General features: G+C 38.4%; 1 protein-coding gene across 6 annotated transcripts in view; it reads right to left on the bottom strand.

Annotated features, from left to right (window-relative positions):
- SPDL1 (spindle apparatus coiled-coil protein 1) overlaps positions 212-18,449 on the bottom strand; it is a 32,933-nt gene continuing 14,695 nt past the window's right edge. For 3 of the 6 annotated variants that reach the window (XM_018065755.1, XM_018065756.1, XM_018065757.1), the window contains exons 8-11: positions 17,223-17,363; positions 11,180-11,283; positions 10,427-10,614; positions 5,377-7,094 (exon numbers count right to left, since the gene is read on the bottom strand). In XM_018065755.1, the coding sequence (XP_017921244.1) occupies positions 6,583-7,094; positions 10,427-10,614; positions 11,180-11,283; positions 17,223-17,363 (945 nt within the window). In that variant the 3' untranslated portion in view covers positions 5,377-6,582. Of the gene's footprint in view, positions 888-5,376; positions 7,095-10,426; positions 10,615-11,179; positions 11,284-17,222; positions 17,364-18,449 lie in introns of those variants that run through there. The other 3 variants (XM_005694511.3, XM_005694512.3, XM_018065754.1) reach the window with 2 other exon arrangements.

The following is an 18,449-nucleotide window of genomic DNA, read 5'->3' as shown; positions in this document are numbered from 1 at the left end:
AATCACTTACAGGAAAAAAGTCTTTATTTGGAAGGTTTAGAATTGAAAATATATATTATGTGTGTGTTCATATATATATATATGTATATATATATATATATACACAAAAATTGTATGTACCAGGGAGTTAAGAATCCCTGGTTTCATTTTTCTTTTATTTGCTTTGATAACACACTATAATCTATGCAGAATAAAAAAAACAAAAAGGAGATAAATTATAGCAGCTTTATTTTAAATTTCAAAATTGTATTTTTCATGTAATCGAAATAAAACTTAAATCATGTAGATGAATACAAAGATGAACATATATGCTTTAAACACTGACAAAATCTAGTTACAATATATTTTTAAACAAAGTTTTCTATTTTCACAATATAGTGGAAAACTACGTTCATAAAAATGTATATAGGAAAATATAATGTGTTCTCTTTTCAAGTATATATGTCTCTGAAGGTACTTTAATAATCTATATACAATGCATCCAATAGATTTATAATAACACTTTCCTTCAGTTAATAGTCTATTCACTGTGATTCACAGTTCTTCACTTAAGGAACTCTCCTGGTTAGAATCACAATCACATTTTGAATGTTTGGTCAAAGCATGAAAATACCAGTTCCTGGAACAATGAGTAGAAGGAAAATAGGCTGCAAGAAGGTACCCTCAGATAAAGGCAATCTCTAAGCTTCAGAGCAATCTTTGGGGCGAGTGGTACCTTATTCTCATGAAGGAAAAGTCTTTACTGCTGAGGGCACTGGGTCTCTGGAGTTGACTTGGAGGATACGTATACAATAGGGTGTGATTTCTTACAAGCTGCTTTTTCCAGTTTGCTTGCGGTTTCTTTCCCTTGTTTAACTTCTCTTTGAGGCCTTGATTCAGCAGCTAACCTACAGGCATTAAAGCATCCACTCTGAATTCAAATGTGGTCAGGAAAAATTAAAGAAGAAACAATCCTATATAGTATAATGGATCTCTTAATGAGACAAGGTGATTTTTTTTAAGGTATTTAAGAAGAAAAATTACAGTTGATTCCAATACAATTAAAAAAAAACTAAATCACTGCCTCACTAAAAACATTTTCTATCAATAGGCTTAATTTTTCAAATGTCTAAAGAAATATCTTTAAGGCTGATAAAAAGTCATGGCAAAGTCTAAAATAAAGAATTAAAATATAATGATACCCTGTGTCCGAGGTCAGGGGCGGCTGGGAGGAGCCACCCCGCGCCCAAGGAGCTGTGGCTGCGTGGGTGCAGGAGGGCCTAGAGGAGCTATCCCACGTTGAAGATCAGGAAGGGTGGTGGTGAGGAGATACCCTTCGTCCAAGGTAAGGAGCAGCGGATGCACTTTGCTGGAGCAGCCGTGAACCACGCCCAAGGTAAGAGAAACCTAAGTAAGATGGTAGGTATTGCAAGAGGGCATCAGAGGGCAGACACACTGAAACCATACTCACAGAAAACTAGTCAATCTAATCACACTAGGACCACAGCCTTGTCTAACTCAATGAAACTAAGCCATGCCCATGGGGCAACCCAAGACAGGTGGGTCATGGTGGAGAGGTCTGAAAGAATGTGGTCCACTGGAGAAGGGAATGACAAACCACTTCAGTATTCCTGCCTTAAAAACACCATGAACAGTATGAAAAGGCAAAATGATAGGATACTGAAAGAGGAACTCCCCAGGTCAGTAGATGCCCAACACACTACTAGAGATCCATGGAGAAATAACTCCAGAAAGAATGAAGGGATGGAGCCAAAGCAAAAACAATACACAGCTGTGGATGTGACTTCTATTTTCTTGAAGCAAGGTCCGATGCTGTAAAGACCAATATTGCATAGGAACCTGGAATGTCAGGTCCATGAATCAAGGCAAATTGGAAGTGGTCAAACAAGAGATGGCAAGGGTAAACGTCGACATTCTAGGAATCAGCGAACTAAAATGGACTGGAATGGGTGAATTTAACTCAGATGACCATTATATCTACTACTGTGGGCAGGAATCCCTCAGAAGAAACAGAGTAGCCATCATGGTAAACAAAAGAGTCTGAAATGCAGTACTTGGATGCAATCTCAAAAACGACAGAATGATCTCTGTTCGTCTCCAAGGCAATCCATTCAATATCACAGTTATCCAAGTCTATGCCCCAACCAGTAATGCTGAAGAAACTGAAGTTGAACGGTTTTATGAAGACCTACAAGACCTTTTAGAACTAACACCCAAAAAAGATGTCCTTTTCATTATAGGGGACTGAAATGCAAAAGTAGGAAGTCAAGAAACACCTGGAGTAACAGGCAAATTTGGCTTTGGAATGCGGAATGAAGCAGAGCAAAGACTAATAGAGTTTTGCTGAGAAAATGCACTGGTCATAGCAAACACCCTCTTCCAACAACACAAGAGAAGACTCTACACATGGACATCACCAGATGGTCAATACCAAAATCAGATTGATTATATTCTTTGCAGCCAAAGATGGAAAAGCTCTATACAGTCAGCAAAAACAAGACCAGAAGCTGACTGTGGCTCACATCATGAACTCCTTATTACCAAATTCAGACTCAAATTGAAGAAAGTAGGGAAAACCGCTAGACCATTCAGGTATGACCTAAATCAAATCCCTAACAATTATACAGTAGAAGTGAGAAATAGATTTAAGGGCCTAGATCTGGCAGAGTGCCTGATGAACTATGGAATGAGGTTTGTGACACTGTACAGGAGACAGGGATCAAGACCATCCCCATGGAAAAGAAATGCCAAAAAGCAAAATGGCTGTCTGGGGAGGCCTTACAAATAGCTGTGAAAAGAAGAGAAGTGAAAAGTAAAGGAGAAAAGGAAAGATATAAGCATCTGAATGCAGAGTTCCCAAGAATAGCAAGAAGAGATAAAAAAGCCTTCTTCAGTGATCAATGCAAAGAAATAGAGGAAAAGAACAGAATGGGAAAGACTAGAGATCTCTTCAAGAAAATCAGAGATACCAAGGGAACATTTCATGCAAAGATGGGCTCGATAAAGGAGAGAAATAGTATGGACCTAACAGAAGCAGAAGATATTAAGAGGAGGTGGCATGAATACACAGAATAACTGTACAAAAAAGATCTTCACGACCCAGATAATCATGATGGTGTGATCACTCATCTAGAGCCAGACATCCTGGAATGTGAAGTCAAGTGGGCCTTAGAAAGCATCACTACGAACAAAGCTAGTGGAGGTGATGGAATTCCAGTTGAGCTATTTCAAATCCTGAAAGATGATGCTGTGAAAGTGCTGAACTCAATATGCCAGCAAATTTGGAAAACTCAGCAGTGGCCACAGGACTGGAAAAGGTCAGTTTTCACTTCAATCCCAAAGAAAGGCAATGCCAAAGAATGCTCAAACTACCACACAATTGCACTCATCTCACATGCTAGTAAAGTAATGCCCAAAATTCTCCAAGCCAGGCTTCAGCAATATGTGAACTGTGAACTTCCAGATGTTCAAGCTGGATTTAGGAAAGGCAGAGGAACCAGAGATCCAATTGCCAACATCTGCTGGATCATGGAAAAAGCAAGAGTTCCAGAAAAACATCTATTTTTGCTTTATTGACTATGCCAAAGCCTTTGACCGTGTGGATCACAATAAACTGTGGAAAATTCTGAAAGAGGTAGAAATACCAGACCACCTGACCTGCCTCTTGAGAAATCTGTATGCAGGTCAGGAAGCAACAGTTAGAACTGGACATGGAACGACAGACTGGTTCCAAATAGGAAAAGGAGTCTGTCAAGGCTGTATATTGTCACCCTGCTTATTTAACTTCTATGCAGAGTACATCATGAGAAACGCTGTACTGGAAGAAACACAAGCTGGAATCAAGATTGCTGGGAGAAATATTAATAAAAGATATGCAGATGACACCACCCTTATGGCAGAAAGTGAAGAGGAACTAAAAAGCCTCTTGATCAAAGTGGAGAGTGAAAAAGTTGGCTTAAAGCTCAACATTCAGAAAACGAAGATTATGGCATCCGGTCCCATTACTTCATGGGAAATAGATGGAGAAACAGTGGAAACAGTGTCAGACTTTATTTTGGGGGGCTCCAAAATCACTGCAGATGGTGACTGCAGTGATCAAACTAAGAGACGCTAACTCCTTGGGAGAAAAGTTATGACCAATCTAGATAGCATATTCAAAAGCAGAGACATTACTTTGCTGACTAAGGTCCATCTAGTCAAGGCTATGGTTTTTCCTGTGGTCATGTATGGATGTGACAGTTGGACTGTGAAGAAGGCTGAGCACCAAAGAATTGATGCTTTTGAACTGTGGTGTTGGAGAAGACTCTTGAGAGTCCCTTGGACTGCAAGGAGATCCAACCAGTCCATTCTGAAGGATATCAACCCTGGGATTTCTTTGGAGGGAATGATGCTAAAGCTGAAACTCCAGCACTTTGGCCACCTCATGAGAAGAGTTGACTCATTGGAAAAGACTCTGATGCTGGGAGGGATTGGGGGCAGGAGGAGAAGGGGAAAACAGAGGATCAGATGGCTGGATGGCATCACGGACTCGATGGACCTGAGTCTGAGTGAACTCTGGGAGTTGGTGATGGACAGGGAGGCCTGGCGTGCTGCGATTCATGGGGTCGCAAAGAGTCGGACACGTCTGAGCGACTTAACTGAACTGATCGTGATAAACATATCTAACAAAAAATGTTTAACGCTGCTGCTGCTAAGTCGCTTCAATCGTGTCCAACTCTGTGTGACCCCATAGATGGCAGACCACCAGGCTCCCCCGTCCCTGGGATTCTCCAGGCAGGAAGACTGGAGTGGGGTGCCATTTCCCTCTCCAATGTATGAAAGTGAAAAGTGAAAGTGAAGTCGCTCAGTTGTGTCTGACTCTTCGCGACCCCATGGACTGCAGCCTACCAGGCTCCTCCGTCCATGGGATCTTCCAGGCAAGAGTACTGGGGTGCGGTGCCATCACCTTCTCTGGTTTAATGCTAAAGCACTATATCAATGTTAACATGACTCAACAAAAGGCAAATGCAAGATAAAAATTAACAAGGAATCCTGGGCTGCATGAATAGATCTAAATATCCCATTATAAAACTCAAATTTCAACTGGCAAAACAATAGTTTAAGAAAAAAATAATGAAGAAATATTTTAAAGGGCCTATACAGATACTTTATTATAGCAAGAGAATCAATTAAATTCATAAAGCATGCAAGAGTGAATCTCCTAATAGAAGCCATGTTTATTATTATAATATTATCATAGGATTGTGTGTCTAAATTAATCATGCAGAGGGCAAAAGGCTGGAAACATTTGAAGTTAGCAGATGGACTCACACACACACAAACGTTTTGTTATTTTGTTTTTGTTTAACTAGCAAGACAAAAAATTTCAACGTGCTATTTGAGTCAAATAAGTAGCTGAACATTTGCTTGAATAATTTTTATTAAGCAAAAGAAAGCAGCAGAAGAAATGAAGACAACATAGAGAGTAAGATTTGCACTGATCAATTCTAGAAATTCACCTCCAGAAATATACAATGGTCAAGCACACATACACAATGAATCACATATACACAAGCATAACTTGTTGAATTCAATTCACAATTAGTCGAAACCATGTGTCAGATAGCATTCATTTAAAGGTAACTTTTTCCTTGAGAATATTAAGCTTTTAGTTCAAGTGACTTATAGGTTATAATGCTATTACATAAAAATTCAAGAAATGGAGTAATACATTACTCCAATTAACAATAAAAGCTGCAATACTGTTGAAATGCTTTCATTGTTAAATACTACATTTAGTAAAATGTAAAATGTCTTATTTGTATGTCTCCATTAAGACTGATGTAGTACCTTAAAGATATAATAGCACCTTAAAGATCTCCTTTCATTGCAGACAATCCCAGCTAACTATTTTCATGCCAATATGCTTAATTTTTAAAATGTCTATTTATTTTAATTCCACTATCATTCCACTGCATAAAGATATCCTTCATCTTTTATCATCCTTTTTTACCTTCTCCATTTTCCTCATTCACTTCTTTTTTGCCCACACTTGGCCCTGCTACACACATCAAGAATGTGTTTTTACACCACCCTAACCTCAGTCACTGTACCTACCTTTCCCTTCCACTCACTTTCTCTTACCTTCTTTCTGGCCTCTATTATTTTAATTTTTTTTTAAATGTTAATTGCTACAGACATGTATGTCTGACACCTTCTCTTTTAGTCACAAACTCAATTATGCAGAAACTAGAGGCTTTGAAGTTTGGGTGTAAATTGAAAACGAGTTACCTTTGATATTTTAAAATGTCAGAATAGGTATTAAAGCACATGCTTGAAGGATTAGAATAAACAATTTCAAAAGCCATAAAAAAATTTCACCTAACAGTTTTTTGGAAGGCTGAAATTTCTTAGTACTAATTGGAAAGCCCTTTTAGGAGGTAAGGTAATTTTTCTTTCAGGTCACTCCTGAACCGGGAAAAAAATAACTACATTTATTCAAAACAACAAAACATTCAGAGATGTACTAGACTCGTGACACAGAAAAGTGTTACTGTTTAAAATAATTCCCTTATTCAGGAGTCTTTTCCCCAGGCAATCATCTTAAGTCTTTCTTAAAGTTTTAGAAAATTGGAAGGTACGTAGATGAAACTGGGGAATTATACTGCATACAATACTAAGAAAATAGATTAAGAAACAGATAGCACAGTTCATGCAGCGATAGAGGCGAGATGGAGAGGGCTGCTCCCTGCCTTGAAGGAAAGACACTGACCTGGGAGAGTTAGGGGTGTTTCCACTTCTTTCACTTAAGGCTTCTGAGTCAGCTGGAACTCCTATAAGTTTCACACACTTCTTTTCCTTTCTTGGCTGAACATCCATGGGCAGATTTTTGTAAGGAGAGAGAATGACTCCTGATGTGTTTACAGAAACTGTCTTTTCCAGCTGCAAGTTGTTATCTTCCAAACCGTTAGAATAGGATTGTGCCTCCTCTTTCTGTGGTGATAATCTATAAACTTCTTTCCCATCATCATTGGTGGCACATATACCATTAGGGGCGGTTATATCCACAGGCAGGACCTCACGTCTCTTTTTGAGTACAGGCACTTCAATTTTCTCTGAGAATAAAAACAATTAAAAAATGTATCTAGTCAATATATCAAAGACACAATCAACATAAGGCAGAACTAGCTATAAATATGTTTATTTTCCTTTGTTTTCCACTCCTGTTTCTTTAAAAACTATTCATCTGGTTACTGAAATACACTGTCTTTAATTCTTTCTTTTTTATGGATTCCATTAACTGTATCTTTGCAAGGTTATCTGGCTATAAATTTTCCTTGGGACCTCAATATGTTTGACCATAGGAATGAACACTTAAATGTTCTCTTCTAGGCATACAAAAAAGATCTTCATGACCCAGATAATCACAATGGTGTGATCACTCACCTAGAGCCAGACAACCTGGAATGCGAAGTCAAGTGGGCCTTAAGAAGCAACACTATGAATAAAGATAGTGGAGGTGATGGAATTCCAGTTGAGCTATTTCGAATCCTAAAAGATGATGCTGTGAAGTGCAGCACTCAATATGCCAGCAAATTTGGAAAACTCAGCAGTGGCCACAGGACTGGAACAGGTCAGTTTTCATTTCAATCCCAAAGAAAGGCAATGCCAAAGAATGCTCAAACTACCACACAATTGCACTCATCTCACATGCTAGCAAAGTAAGTAATGCTCAAAATTCTCCAAGCCAGGTTTCAATAGTACATGAACTATGAACTTCCAGATGTTCAAGCTGGATTTAAAAAAGGCAGAGGAACCTGAGATCAAATTGCCAACATCCACTGGATCATCGAAAAAGCAAGAGAGTTCCAGAAAAATACCTACTTCTGCTTTATTGACTATGCCAAGGCCTTTGACTGCGTGGATCACAACGAACTATGGAAAATTCTTAAAGACATGGGAATACCTGACCTGCCTCTTGAGAAATCTGTATGCAGGTCAAGAAGCAACAGTTAGAACTGAACATGGAACAACAGACTGGTTCCAAATAGGAAAAGGAGTATGACAAGGCTGTATATTGTCACTCTGCTTATTTAACGTATATGCTGAGTACATCATAAGAAATGCTGGGCTGGATGAAGCACAAGCTGGAATCAAGATTGCCGGGAGAAATATCAACAACCTCAGATATGCAGATGACACCACCCTTATGGCAGAAAGCGAGAACTAAAGAGCCTCTTGATGACAGTGAAAAAGGAGAGTGAAAACACTGGCTTAAAACCCAACATTCAAAACACTAAGATCATGGCATCTGGGGAAACAGTGGAAACAATGTCAGACTTTGGGCTCCAAAATCACTGCAGATGGTGACTGCAGCCATGAAATTAAAAGACGCTTGCTACTTGGAAGAAAAGCTATGACAAACCTAGACAACTTATTAAAAAGCAGAGACATTACTTTGCCAGCAAAGGTCCATCTAGTCAAAGCTAGGGTTTTTCCAGTAGTCATGTATGGATGTGAGAGCTGGACTATAAAGAAAGCTGAGTGCTGAGGAACTGATGCATTTGAACTGTGGTGTTGGAGAAGACTCTTGAGAGTCCCTTGGACTGCAAGGAGATCCAACCAGTCCATTCTAAAGGAAATCAGTCCTGAATATTCATTGGAAGGACTGATGCTGAAGCTGAAACTCCAATACTTTGGCCACTTGATGTGAAGAACGGACTCAATTGAAAAGACCCTGATGCTGGGAAAGACTGAAGGCAGGAGAAGGGGACGACAGGGAATGAGACAATTGGATGGCATCACCGACTCAATGGACATGAGTTTGAGTAAACTCCACTAGTTGGTGATGGACAGGGAGGCCTGGTGTGCTGTAGTCCATGGGGTTGCAAAGAGTTGGACACGACTGAGCGACTGAACTAACTGACTGAACTGAGGGTTATTATAAAAGTTGCATGGGGCTTCAGCATGGAAATTAGAAAGGATATAGTGCATAAGAGTCAAGTAATCCAGGTACAAATCCTAGTGCTAACAACACTCAGCAGCTGAGTGACCTTGGAAAAGTACTTAACCTCTCTGAGCATTGTTTTCTTACTTTTTTTAAAGCTTGAATAATAATCATTTACTGATCAACTACTAAGTACAAAGCACTGTGGTAACTGCTATATGCTTTTACACTTAATCGAAAACACAGGCTATGTTTTTGTAATGTATAAAATGGAATTAAAAGCACTAATTGAGGAACACTCAGCAGTGTGTTATCGGAGAAGGCAATGGCACCCCACTCCAGTCCTCTTGCCTGGAAAATCCCATGGACGGAGGAGCCTGGAAGGCTGTAGTCCACGGGTTCGCTGAGGGTCAGACACGACTGAGCGACTTTACTTTCACTTGTCACTTTCATGCATTGGAGAAGGAAATGGCAACTCACTCCAGTGTTCTTGCCTGGAGAATCCCAGGGACGAGGGAGCCTGGTGGGCTGCTGTTTCTGGGGTTGCACAGAGTCGGACACGACTGACGTGACTTAGCAGCAGTAGTATGTTATAAAGATTAACATAATATCATTCTATCTCTTATGCAGGTCGAGATATACAGTCACAGAATAATCATTCTAATACTTTTTCTGTTTTCCAAAACTAACATGTCCTTCATTTTCAAAAACAAAATATTAATTAAGTTGCAGAAACCACAGCTGACTGTGGGGCTAGTGTTCCTGCTCTACACTATTGTTTTTAAATCATTATTTTTCCTTTCTCTTGCACTGCTTCTTTGAAATCCACACCATCAATATTCACTATACTTCCTCCTGGCTGCGCTGTTTAGCTCAGCAGACTTTTGAAATTTGAAGTGGATAACTCTTAATCAGGACAGTCTATTAACTAGAGAAGGGGAAAAAGATGAGAGAAAGAGAAACCTTTTTAAACTATAAAGAAACCTTATTATTGCTGACAATCTGCCCCCTACTGTTGAGAATCACTCCTGTCCCTGAAATAATGATGAAGAGTTGTAGGCATGTGAATGGTGCAGGGGCAAAAATGGCTGAAAGTCTATAACCTAGAACATGTAGCAGAACTTTGTTTGGCCTAAGAACCATCACATTCTTAGACTCCATTATTTTAGGTTTTCTATGAACAATTACTATTAACTAATATAGCTCTTAAACATCAGTTGCCTCAACAAAACTGAACTCTTTGGTATTACATAAGATGCTGCAATCTTAAATGGAAAAGGCTCAAATGTTAAGGAATACTCATTTTATTCACGCACATCCAGTACACAGTTCTCTTTCCTACAAATTCTGTAGCAATACATTTATTTTATTAAATATAGATACATAGTCACAAATTAGTCTGCAATGAGGTTTCCATAAAGCTGTAGAAAGAAAAAAATTTGATATGATTTCTCAGAGCTTCTCATGATATAAAAGACAAAATATATGATACATTCATACCTTCAGGTTCATACTTCAGTTTTAGTTCATCTAATTTAGCTCTCAGTTTCATATTTTCACTTCGGGAAAGCTGGAGGTGCCTTTCATTTAAAAAAAGTTTCCGCTCAATATCCAGAGCCCGCTGGCTCTCAAGTAATGCTTTCATTCGCTGGATGGACAATTCACCTTTAATGCTTTCACTTTCTTTGCTACATTAAAAAAAAAAAAAGAGAGAGAGAGAGAACCAAGGAATATTAACATAACACATAAAATACATAGTTTTTAGTACAAACTATTTGTTTAGTTGCTAAGTTGTATCCAACTGGTGTTTTTTAGTAACAAAGAAACACTAAGCAAAATAAGATTTAACAATAGCAGTTTCAAATTAAAAAATCTCATGCATTTTTCAAAGGAAATGGACACAGAGGGGCATACTTTCCACATGTATAAATAAACTCCTTTAAGTTTTAAATTACATGATATTTATTCTTTAAAAAATTAGGTTATAAGAACATTTTCTAAAGTTCTTTATACTTGCTAATTTGAAAGGCTTTAAGAAAAACAAAAAACTAAAAACATTTAATTATTCATTGAAAGTATTTTTCTTCAATAACCAGTAATAATTATATCGAATAAATATCATTTGCTGCACAGAGGTATTTTTGTTGTTGTTCTTTTCTAGAACTTTCTTTTGGCAACGTAAAGACAAAACTACTACCACTTATTAGAAGCAAGGGAACAGAGTCTCTGTCTTTCTAAGCACCCAACACTTACTTTAAGTTGTCAAGCTTTATTTGAAGTAAATCTGTGTAATAGGTGTCATCTTCCAGAGCAACAGAGTTGGCTGAAGGCTTAGGTTCCATACTTTCATATAAACTCTAAAGAAAACAAAATTCTTACTACTTAGATAATAAATTAGGTTAGCATAGGTTTATTAATGTCAGTTACCTCTGCTGCTGCTGCTGCTAAGTTGCTTCAGTCGTGTCCGACTCTGTGCAACCCCATAGATGGCAGCCCACCAGGCTCTCCCGTCCCTGGGATTCTCCAGGCAAGAACAATGGAGTGGGTTGCCATTTCCTTCTCCAATGGGTGAAAGTGAAAGCTGAAAGTGAAGTCGCTCAGTTGTGTCCGACTCTTCGCGACCCCAGTTATCTCTACTGAATGCTTATCATACGGCAGGCGCCATGTTAAGCAGTATCCATGTAACTCACCCCCCTTCTGAAGCAGGCATGAGAAGGAGTGCTCCTCTCTTAGAGACGAGGGAGCTGCCTCACGACACTACAGGCAAGCACGCTGGCAAGCGGGGATCTGAGCGCAGCTCTGTCTCCGGAGCCTATGCTTCTAATCACACCTGTGCTCCCTCTGCTTCCTCTCTCCTGGCTTTCAATATGGAAGAAACAAATACTCACTGGGAAAGTGCAGCACTCAATATGCCAGCAAATCTGCAAAACTCAGCAGTGGCCACAGGACCGGAAAAGGCCAGTTTCCATCCCAATCCCAAACCCTTAATTCCAGCCTTATGAAACAGCCATAGGTAACAAAAATATGAAAAAGAGTGGAAATCCGTAAAGTTATTTTCGGTGCCCGCTCTTCTGAGATTCTGAAAGAATCTCTGTACAACTTCTCTAAGGAAAAAAATGTAAATTTGCTTAAAAATATGTAAACAAATTCAGAGATTGCAGGTAAAAGCCCTTAATTTAAAGCCATAATTTTCAAAGTATAGTGCAGATTCTACTGGTGAGCCACATACACCTATCAACTGATGTTTTTCAAGTTCAACCAAAATTGCAGTCCTTTCAACAGTTCTTGTAAGAGAAATAAAATTATATAAACTTAAAATTTCACACTAATAGCTAATTTTATAATAATAGCTACAATTTAGAATGTTGACATTATTAACGTTTACAAAGTTTGTCATTTATAAACTGTGATTAGTTCTTTAGTGAGAAGATAGATATCTGTGCTCCCTAAGTTAATTTATAAATTCAATGCAATCCTAATAAAAATGCCAACAAACTTTTCTTCTTGAGCTAGACAAGATGTTCATAGGGAAAAACAAACATGAAAGGACAGAAAAAATGCTGAGAAAGAAAAGCTATGGTGGGAGAAGAGCCTTATCAGATGAAACATAACTATAAAACCTCTAAATTAAAAGTATGGCACTGATGTGCAGAAAAGTAGGCCAGTCGAATAGAATGGAAAGTCCAGAAACAGACTCAGGCATATATGAAAATTTGATATATGATAAAGATGTTATGTTAAATCACTGCTATCAAGACTGACTTTTAAATAAATGATGTTGGGACAACTGGCTAATTATTTGGAAAAGGTAAAATTAGATTTATACCTCACCCTATACACATGAATAAACTTCAATCGAGATCAGGTCTCTAAATGTAAAATGTGAAACCGTACAAACACTAGAAAACACGTGTCAGTTTCTCTATGTACCCATGCAAGTAAATACACCTATGAAAACATGCTAAAATTCACTTATTATTACAAAAATAGAAATTAAGACTACACTGAGATACCATTTCTTATCTATCAACGCAGCAAAAATTAAAAAAATAATACATTCTATTGGTGAGGTGACAGAGAAATGAGCACTATGATACAATGCTAGTTTACTTTGACCCAGCAATTATACTGTAGGAATTACTCAGGATGATACATCTATAATAAGGAAACACACATACATGCAAAATAACACTTTGTAGCACTGTACATAATTGCAAAATACTGGAAATAATCTAAATACCCAGACAGAGGAGAATGTATGAGAACCATACATCAGAATCCTCTGTTGGTGTGAATTAGGAAGATCTCTCTAAACTAGATGAAGTGATTTCCAGGTTAAAATTTAAAAAAAAAAGTAAACTATAAAAGACTATCTGTGTTATGCCACATTTTGTCCAAGAAATAAAAAGGGAAAATAAAGCCTACATATAAAGCTGCTCTTTTTGCAAAAAGGAACAGGCCATGAGTAAATCAGAAACAAACTGGCTGCCCAAACAGGTGGGTGTAAACAGAGGGGAAGGAACGGGAGACGGGCAAAACTCTGTACAGTTTTGACTTTAGAACCACATTAATGATTCACATGCTGGAAAGAGTAAATAAATTCAACAAGGATGGACAAAACCTAACTATTTCAGATGACTAACACACTCATAACTGGTAAGGGAAAGTGCAGCACTCAAGCAGTGGCCACAGAACTGGAAAAGGTCAGTTTTCACTTCAATCCCCAAGAAAGGAAATGCTGAAGAGTGTTCAAATCATGTACAATTGCACTCATTTCACATCCTAACAAGATTATGCTCAAAATCCTTCAAGCTTGGCTTCAGTAGTACACGAACCGAGAACTTCCAGATGTACAAGTTGGATTTAGAAAAGGCAAAGGAACCAGAGATCAAATTGTCAATATTCGCTGGATCATAGGAAAAGCAAGACAATTCCAAAAAAAAATCTACTTCTGCTTCATTGACTATGCTAAATCCTTTAACTGTATAGATCACAACAAGCTGTGGAATATTCTTGAAGAGATGGGAATACCAGACCACCTTAACTGTCTCCTGAGAAACTTGTAAGCAGGTCAAGAAACAACAGTAAGAATTGCACGTGGAACAATGGACTGGTTCCAAATAGGGAAAGGAGTACGTCAAGGCTGTATATTGTCACTCTGCTTATTTAACTGTATGCAGAGTACATCGTACGAAATGCAGGGCTGGATGAAGCACAAGCTGGAAACAAGATTGCTGGGAGAAATATCAATAACCTCAGATATGCAGATGATACCACTTTAATGGCAGAAAATGAAGAGGAACTAAAGAGCCTCTTAATGAAGGTGAAAGAGGAGAATGAAAAAGATGGCTCCAAAATCACTGCAGATGGTGACTGCAGCCACAAAATTAAAAGACGCTTCCTCCTTGGGAGAAAAGATATGACAAACCTAGACAGTGAATCAAAAAGCAGAAACATCACTTTGCCAACCAAGGTCCATTTAGTTAAAGCTAAGGCTTTTCCAGTAGTCATGTACGGATGTGAGAGCTGGACCATAAAGAAGGCTGAATGCCGAGGAATTGATGCTTTCAAACTTTGGTGCTGGAGACAACTGTTGAGGGTCCCTTGGACAGCAAGGAGATCAAGTCAATCCTAAAGGAAATCAACCTTGAATATTCACTGGAAGAACTGGTGCTGAAGCTAAAGCTCCAATACTTTGGCCACCTCAGGTGAAGAACTGACTCATCTGAAAAGACCCTGATGGTGGGAAAGATGGAGGGCAAGAGGAGAATGGGGTGACAGAGGATGAGATGGTTGGATGGCATCACTGACTCAATGCACGTGAGTCTGAGTAAACTCAGGGAGATAATGAAGGACAGGGAAGCCTGGCATGCTGCAGTTCATGCGGTCGCAGAGTTGGACATGACTTAGTGACTGAACAGCAACAACAAAACTCTTGAACATAGTATTTTGACTATATACCCTCACGTTAAAAACAAAAAGAACAAATCCTGAACTTTAATGAATAATTTTAAAACTATATATATTTTAAGAATGAGTAAATAAGCAAATATATTGAGGACAATAAGAGCCAGGTTTTTCACTGTTGGAAAAAACGGGGTAGGCAATGAACCCTGTGGCACTGGACTCAAACTGGAGTCATGAAGTATGACATCAAGGTTTTATTATGTGTGTATGTGTATATATATGTGTGTATAATACACAAAATTATTTACATGAAACATTCCTAAACATGCATATAACACATACATAAATACACTACATGTATGGACATAGACTTCCAGTTCTGTCTGCTAGAAGAATCCAGAAGTGATGACATTTCAGTAGCAATAAGCACATTCAGTGCCCAGATCCTGGTTTCTAAGTGCCCTTCTTCGTTTAAAGGAACCTACGTTCCTTGTAGAAATGTTGATTCCAAGGCTAGGAATATTTTGTTGTGCCAGAGTAAGGAAGTACCCCCACTGGCCAAATCTGGGACAGAGTAAATAAGGAAGTTATAGATTATAGTCCATAGGATAAAATAAGAATTTATGAGACTATATGACATAAATGAGGAGAAAAGCTCTAATTCATTATTCTAACTGAAATTATCATTTGGCAATCATCACAGTAATACCTGTTTCAGGCAAGAATCATCAACGGATGTTTAAGTATAAGGGGAAATAGATATATACCTGGCCTAAGTAACTCTCTATGAAATACTTAAGCTTAATATCACCTGTTACAATACAAATAGCCACCATGTGCCATCTGATGTGACATAGAGAAAGTTTACTACTAGTCCTGGAGTACTCCCATCAAAAATACGTTGCTGTTGTTCAGTCTCTAAGTCGTGTCTGGCTCTTTGTGACCCCACGGCCTGCAGCATGCCAGGTGTCCCTGTCCTTCACTATCTCCCAGAGTTTGCTCAAATTCATGTCCACTGAATCAGTGACTTTGTATCACACACCCCAAAATGAGAGAGAATCTACAAAGCAAATGGCTGTACTCCTCAAAAATGTCAAAGTCATAAAAGATAAAGAGAGCCTGAGGAATTGTCCCAGATTGTTTTTGTTCAGTTGCTCAGTTGTGTCAGACTCTTTGCAACCCCATGGACTGCAGCATGCCAGGCTTCCCTGTTCTTCACTTTCTCCTTGAGTTTGCTCCAACTCACGTCCATTGAATTGGTGATGCCATCTAACCACCTCATCCACTGCCACCCTCTTCTCCTCCTGCCGTCAATCTTTCCTATCTTTAATTACATGGACCTTTAGAGTCTTTAAAGAGATTTGACAATTAAATACAACACATGATCACAGATTGCACCCTAGAAAAGAAAGCATTTGGTCATTTTTGTATTCTAGGAAGGACATCAGTGGTAATTCCTAAAATGTAAAAGGCAGTTCAGCTAAAACTATGTATCAATGTAAGCTTCCTGATTTGATCACTGTACTATGGTTATGTAAAAGATAAACTTCAATACTGAGTAACAACTTAAGGGTAAAGGGATATCTGGTTTGCAACTTACTCTCAAATGTTTCAGATAATAATGTACATACATGGAAAGAGAGAGACAATAAAAATGCAAATGTGGTGAAACTGGCAACCGGGGAATCTGGGTGAAGGGTACGCGGTAATAATTTTACAACTTTCCTGAGGGTTTGAATTTCAAAAATTTTGAAATAGTTTACTAAAGACTTGTATGAATCCCAGTTGCCACATAATACTGGACAATATGACAAAAGTCTTACTTTGCATTCATCAAAAAACAGAGGTAGAAAGCACCAAAAAATAATTAATTACTGGTAACACTTGACAGGAGGGACAGATCTCACTGACATAATGTAGAGCATAAGACAGAAACAAGAGTGTGTAACGAATGGTTGCATTTCTATGCAGTTCAAGAGCATTTGTACACGTAAAGCTGGTACAAAGTTAGAAGGTGGGAGTACTCACTCAAAAGGGACATGGCAGAACTTTTCTGGAATGCTAGAAGTATTCTATACCATGAGCTAGGTAAGAATTGAAGGGGGTATATGTATGTAAAACTCACTGAGTTGTACACCTAAGATATGGGTGCTTTGAGTATAAATGAGTTAAAATTTACAATAACAACAACAAATATGGGGGCTCTATTAAAAGAAGCAGTAGTCCAAACCACTGAAAAGCAAAAAGAAACTGAAAGAAAAAATTAAATATTGGTAAATCTCAGTAGAAACTATACATTAATTACATAAAAAAGAAACCCATTCAAGTTAAAAGTAGCAAGATATTCAAACAAAAAACTGTTATATTTTTAAAAGGTGTTTACACATACCTTAAATTTCTCCAGATTCCTAATTTCACCTAAGAGATGTTTAATTTCACCATTCTTCTGCTCCAACATGGCAAGCAACCGTTCCTGCTGTTCAAATTCAGCTTGAGACCCTTTCATTTGCAGCAATGTAGCGATCTGTACCTAGAAGAAAAAAAAAATTCTCCCCCATAAAATTGAGTGGGGAAGAAGATTCTGATAACTATATTTTTGATACAATTCATATTTTGTACTATACTACTTTGGCTTCATTTTAGAAGCTAAACAAATTAGCTGTGTCTAGTTTAATACTCTAATAATTTGAAAATATTTATTTCAGATAGCCTAGTTACAGATATAACTCTTTAGTACTTATTTCGACTACTTATGAGTTGGTATCTGAAGTCCATAACAATTATCTGTACTTCTGTGAAACACAGCTGAACTGCATGGCTGTGGTCAAGAAGTCACCAGGTTAAGTGGTAGAGAAACCTGGCAGAACGCTGTACTGTACTCACCATAGGCACTCTCATCAAGGGGCTGGTGCAGCTTCTCAAAAATTTTAATAAAGTTCAGTAGTATTCAGTGGGGGAAATTATTAAGCTACTCACATTCACAAATGTGAGTTTTGCAAAGGACAAGCATGGAAAGCAAAGGTAAAGGGCAATCTAAGGGTCTTGAAGCAAACTTCAATATATATTTTTTAAGAGCAGCAATCAACCTACCTAATTATCATTCCACCTCCACTTGGGAGTTGCACGGCAGTTGGAAGGAAATTAGCTAAAACCTAAACCTAGCATTCCTTTCTGCCTTTGGAAATTTTTGCAGTTCTAAAAAGAGTCAATTAGTTAAAATACATTTTTGAGTATAGCAATGATATGAAGTTGCAGCTATGGTTATAAGTAAGAGATAAAGACGACTTTTAACATTTTTAAGGATCCACTTTTTGCTCCTGCTTCATACTGGACTTCTCCGGTGGCTCAGATGCTAAAGCATCTGCCTACAATGCAGGAGACCCGGGTTTGATCCCTGGGTCAGGAAGATCCCCTGGAGAAGGATATGGCAACCCACTCCAGTACTCTCGCCTGGAAAATCCCATGGACGGAGGAGCGAGGTAGGCTAAAGTCCATGGGGTCACACAGAGTCAGCCATGACTGAGCGACTTCACTTTCACTTTTTCACTTTCATACTGGAAGCTAGACATATCAGTCCCCCAAAAATTCAGAATGCTACCTGTGTCTAAAGATAGTT

Source organism: Capra hircus, chromosome 20 (assembly GCF_001704415.2).
Source record: "Capra hircus breed San Clemente chromosome 20, ASM170441v1, whole genome shotgun sequence".
Lineage (NCBI taxonomy): Eukaryota > Metazoa > Chordata > Mammalia > Artiodactyla > Bovidae > Capra > Capra hircus.
Note: the sequence above shows the minus strand (reverse complement) of the source record. Positions and strands in the feature narration are given on the sequence as shown.